Source organism: Lipotes vexillifer, unplaced genomic scaffold (assembly GCF_000442215.2).
Source record: "Lipotes vexillifer unplaced genomic scaffold, Lipotes_vexillifer_v1.1 scaffold999, whole genome shotgun sequence".
Taxonomy (NCBI): Eukaryota; Metazoa; Chordata; class Mammalia; order Artiodactyla; family Lipotidae; genus Lipotes; species Lipotes vexillifer.
This window is the reverse complement of record NW_006774368.1, coordinates 1,616,418-1,620,819: the sequence shown is the minus strand read 5'-3', so window position 1 is coordinate 1,620,819 and position 4,402 is coordinate 1,616,418. Positions and strand designations below refer to the sequence as shown.

The 4,402-nt window shown below is 41.5% G+C and overlaps 1 protein-coding gene and 1 pseudogene across 1 annotated transcript in view; both read left to right on the top strand.

The window, feature by feature from the left end:
• The window catches only part of LOC103088780 (glycine cleavage system H protein, mitochondrial pseudogene), an 836-nt pseudogene extending 349 nt beyond the window's left edge, over window positions 1-487 (top strand).
• The window catches only part of B4GALT4 (beta-1,4-galactosyltransferase 4), a 26,767-nt gene extending 23,299 nt beyond the window's left edge, over window positions 1-3,468 (top strand). Inside the window, exon 7 of the mRNA XM_007449129.1 lies at window positions 2,601-3,468. Coding sequence (XP_007449191.1) covers window positions 2,601-2,733 — 133 coding nt within the window. The 3' untranslated portion in view covers window positions 2,734-3,468. The remainder of the gene's footprint in view (window positions 1-2,600) is intronic.
• The last annotated feature ends 934 nt before the right edge of the window (window positions 3,469-4,402 follow it).

The following is a 4,402-nucleotide window of genomic DNA, read 5'->3' as shown; positions in this document are numbered from 1 at the left end:
GCGAGCGGCGCGGAGCGTGCAGGACATCTCTGCGCCCAGCGCGCCCTGCCCACCGCTGCCCTGGGGACTGCAGGCAGGCGCCGTCCAGGCGCTGTGCCCCGGACCCGCTCTGCTGTCAGGTCGTAAATTCACAGACAAACGTGAATGGGTAACAACAGAAAATGGTGTTGGAACAGTGGGAATCAGCAATTTTGCACAGGAAGCTTTGGGAGATGTTTACTGTAGTCTGCCTGAAGTTGGGACAAAGTTGAACAAACGAGGAATTTGTTGCTTTGGAAAGTGGGAAAGCTGCTAGTGAACTCTGTTCTCCTCTGTCAGGAGAAGTAACTACACTAATGAAGCTCTAGCAGAAAATCCAGGACTTGTCAGCAAATCTTGTTATGAAGATGGTTGGCTGATCAAGATGACACTCAATAACCCTTCAGAACTAGATGAACTAATGAGTGAAGAAGCATCTGAGAAATACATAAAATCTATTGAGGAGTGAAAATGGAACCCCTAAAGAAGCTAGTTTGAAACAACTTAATCTAGCATAGTTGTCTTAGATTAGTGGTGGATAGATTTTTAAAAAGTAACTTTTAGTAAAAGAAACTACTTGCAACGACGTTGCCTGAGAAAGTACCCCTTAACTTCCTAATGACTTCAGATAAACGCGGTGCATCTTTTTCACAACAACCTATGATTTTTAGGCTAGTCTCCAGTTACAATATTCAGAATTCCTGAAATTATCTGTGGTAAAACTAGTTATGAAAATTATGTAATTCAAGGATAACATTGTTATCTTAACCTTATATAATATTGTAACTTGCTTACAGCCATCCCTGGATTTGGGTCAAAATACTCAATTAACTTCCCACTGGAAATAAATGGCAGTGGAGAAAAGTTTGTTAGTTGTATAGTGTCCAGTGAAGAACGTTACTGTCTTAATTTTGCAATATACTATGTTTACTGGTGCTAGTTTTATACAGTGAAGCAACAGCCTTACAGGAAAATAAGAAACAGTTTACTAATAAAATATTCAACTTCCTAATTTAAGAAAAAAGATACTGCAATACTATTATCATACCTAAAATAAAATTATCAATACTTGCTTATTGTCATCAAATGTCCAGTCAGTGTTTAGATTTCCCCAATTATCTCATAAATGCTTTAATAAATTTTTTTAAACAGTTGGTTTATTCAGATCAGGATTGTAGACAAGGTCCACACATTGCATTTGAATTATTTCTCCTGGGGCTCCTGCCCCAGGAATTAACCCTTTCACCAAGGAATCCTGGCAGATAAACCAATTCTTTTGGGGGCTATGTCTGAAAAATCTACATTTCTTTGTTCTGATGGGTTTTTTTTTTTTCCTAATGTTTGAAACTGTATTAAAGGGACTTTAGCCTTTTTGCTAGAGTCTACATTTTAAAATAATATTAAAAGACTTTTAGCCCTTTTGTTAGAACTTACCACTTTAACAAAACAGCTATTTCTATTTTCCATGTGTCTTTTGAGCCTTTGCCCATAGGTGTGCATTTTTCTCTCTAAATTAAAATACTAATAATTAATGAATAGATACAAAAGAATATTTATCAACTGTATGAAGAATCTGAAGATTCTTGATACCATGACCACTGGTCGTGTCCTCTAGCCAGTTTACGCCCTTTCCCAGTATGGCCCTTCCTTATCCCATAGCTTCCCCCTACCCCAAGAGGAAATACTTTCCTGAATTTTGATGATAATTAAAATTATTTTCGCTGTTTCTTGGTTTTCTTATTTTCCCATGTGTTTGTATCCATATACAAAAGATTGTTTCGTTTTGCATGTTTTTCAATTTTATATAAATGAAATCATGCTGTATTATTTTTCTCTGACTTTATTTAGCTCAACTTTATGCTTCTAGTCTCCATCCACATTGTTACTGTAACCGAAATGCATGCTTTTCACTGCTCAGCTCCCAGAGACCAATTCAGTTCACACCACCCCTCTCCCTGCATCCTCGGGCTCCGGCCACACAACTACTTCCTCTTCTTCAAATGCATCGTGCTCTTTGACATGTCTCTGTGTCTTGCACAGGGTGGTCTCTTTTCCTGGGTGTCCTTTCCCTCATCTTCTCTGCTGTGAATTTCTTCTCTTTCAAACCTTGGTCAAATTTACCTTCTCTGTGACCTTCATGAAGTTAGGTGCCACTTCATTCAGCCTCCTCTGCACACAGTTTAACTTTGAGGTTCCTATGAGTCCCCACCCTGCCTGCAGACACAAAGTTCTCCCAGCAACATTGGAGGATTCATAGATCCCCTGAAGCTTACCCAAGGACCTGTCAGCAGTGGATGAGATGTATCACTGTACATCCTTCTGTCCTGTAGACCGGGGGCTCACTGCATGAAGGACTCTTCTGATCATTGGTCCTCAGGGTCTTCCATGGGGTTTGCCATGTGAACACATGGCTATCGTTAGTGTCTGTTACCTTAGACGGGGAAAATAAACTTCTTTTGCAGTAGGAAACCCAACAAGTGCAATAATTTACAAAGATGCGTTTGCCAAACTTTGTGACAAGGCAAAAAGCAGTGGAAATAGATGTCAAATTCTTATCTTTCACATTTGTTCTTTATCTTTAGGATGAAGCTCTTACATCAGGTGTCACGTGTCTGGAGAACAGATGGGTTGAGCAGTTGTGAATATAAATTACTCTCTGTGGACTACAATCCTTTATATGTCAACATCACAGTGGATTTCTGGTCTGGCCCATGACCCTGGCTCTTCTGCTGACATTTGGAGGAACTGAATATTTGATTGCAATAATTTTGGCCTAGAGACTTCCCCTAGTAGCACACATTAAGAACTTGTTGCAGCCAATTATTGAGCTGATTCTCCCTCTTTCATATTTTCTTAGCAGAACTCCTGGTGATATGGAATGTAAAACAATCGTTTTGATCATGAGGGTTAAATATTGTAATGTAGATACTTGAAGGACCACTCAGAAAATGCCATGAAGGCTATTTGAGAACTCTGATTGAAGGAGATTTATTTAAGTTTGAAGTGACACATACTTTCTGGGATAAAAAATGCCACAGGAGATAAGATTGCTGAATGTCCCAGAGAACCAGGAAAGGGTTGAAGATATATTTATGTTACGCATTTATCCTGCATGGTCATCTGGGAAGAGGCGGGTCCTGGGTGAGAAGAAGGCCGAAGAAGAGGGGAGAAAGGTGAAGAATGAAGATACCGCGAACTTGGGACTGAAGAGGTGGCAGAAGGACCGCATCAGGCGGAGAGCAGCTGCGGTGGTTATACTGTTGCTATGGCTGCTGCCCTGCGGCAGGTGTCACCTGCCTAGATACGCCTTCCAGTAACATTTTATCTACTAGTTTTTAGAACATTTTTGTAAAATGATTTTGTACGTGTAGGATATGAAGTAGCAGTTTACAAATTACGTATTAACTAATAATACATCAGAAGTACCTCTGTAGTAAAATATGAAAAAGCTTTGGATGGTCAATCTTGTTTTTTACCATTGTTTTGTTACCAAACCAAACTTGGGTCTGCTTGCCCACATGCAGTGAAGCCAATCTACAGACACTGGGTTGTGGTGAAGGAAAGTGCAGCGTTTACTGCAGGCGCCAAGCAAGGAGTCCAGGCAGCTAGTGCTTAAAAGCCCAAACTCCCTGAAGGCTTTCAGGGAAAGGTTTTAAAAGACAGGGTGAAAGAGGGGTTGTGGGATGTGTGATCAGCTCATGGACAGTCTTCTGATTGGCTGGTGGTGATGTAATCAGGAGTCAACATCATCAACCTTCTGGTTCCAACTGGTCTGGGGTCTACTTGCTTGTGGGCAGCGTACAGTTAACTTCTTCCACCTGATGGGGGTTTCAGTATCTGCCAAACAGCTTAAAGGATATGGCTCAGAATATTATCTGTAGCCCTTGAGAAGGAACTAAAGGTCCTTGACTTTGTCTAATGGCTAAATTATTATTATTTTGTCTTGTTTGACTGTTTTCCTTTCTTTCTGCATTTTCTCACTTCTCTGATTAAATTTACTCTTTGGAACTCAGGGAAGGCCTAGGAGGCTAAAGTTTCTCTACAAACAAGACATGGGGGAGGACATGGGGGTGGGTCTTTTCCAGGAAGGCCCCGTACGGTCCTGCTCGGTTCTAGCTTCCAGCTGTGTTCATGTCAGTAATCCTACTGCTTAAAAACAAAACAGATGAGACTAAGCCTTCCCCCGCTCTCCCGTCTTCATCCTTCTGTTCCATCCTGTTCTGTGCGCAGCCTCCTTGTGAGACAGCTGCAGGCCTGTGGCAGGTGCCTCTGAGTCTCTTCTCAGCTCCTGTTCTCTTCATCCTCCTGTGCTTGATTGTGATCAGTAATGGGCGCAGCAGGGCTGCCTCAAGGGCACACCTGGTTGGTGAGAGGATAGGAAGGG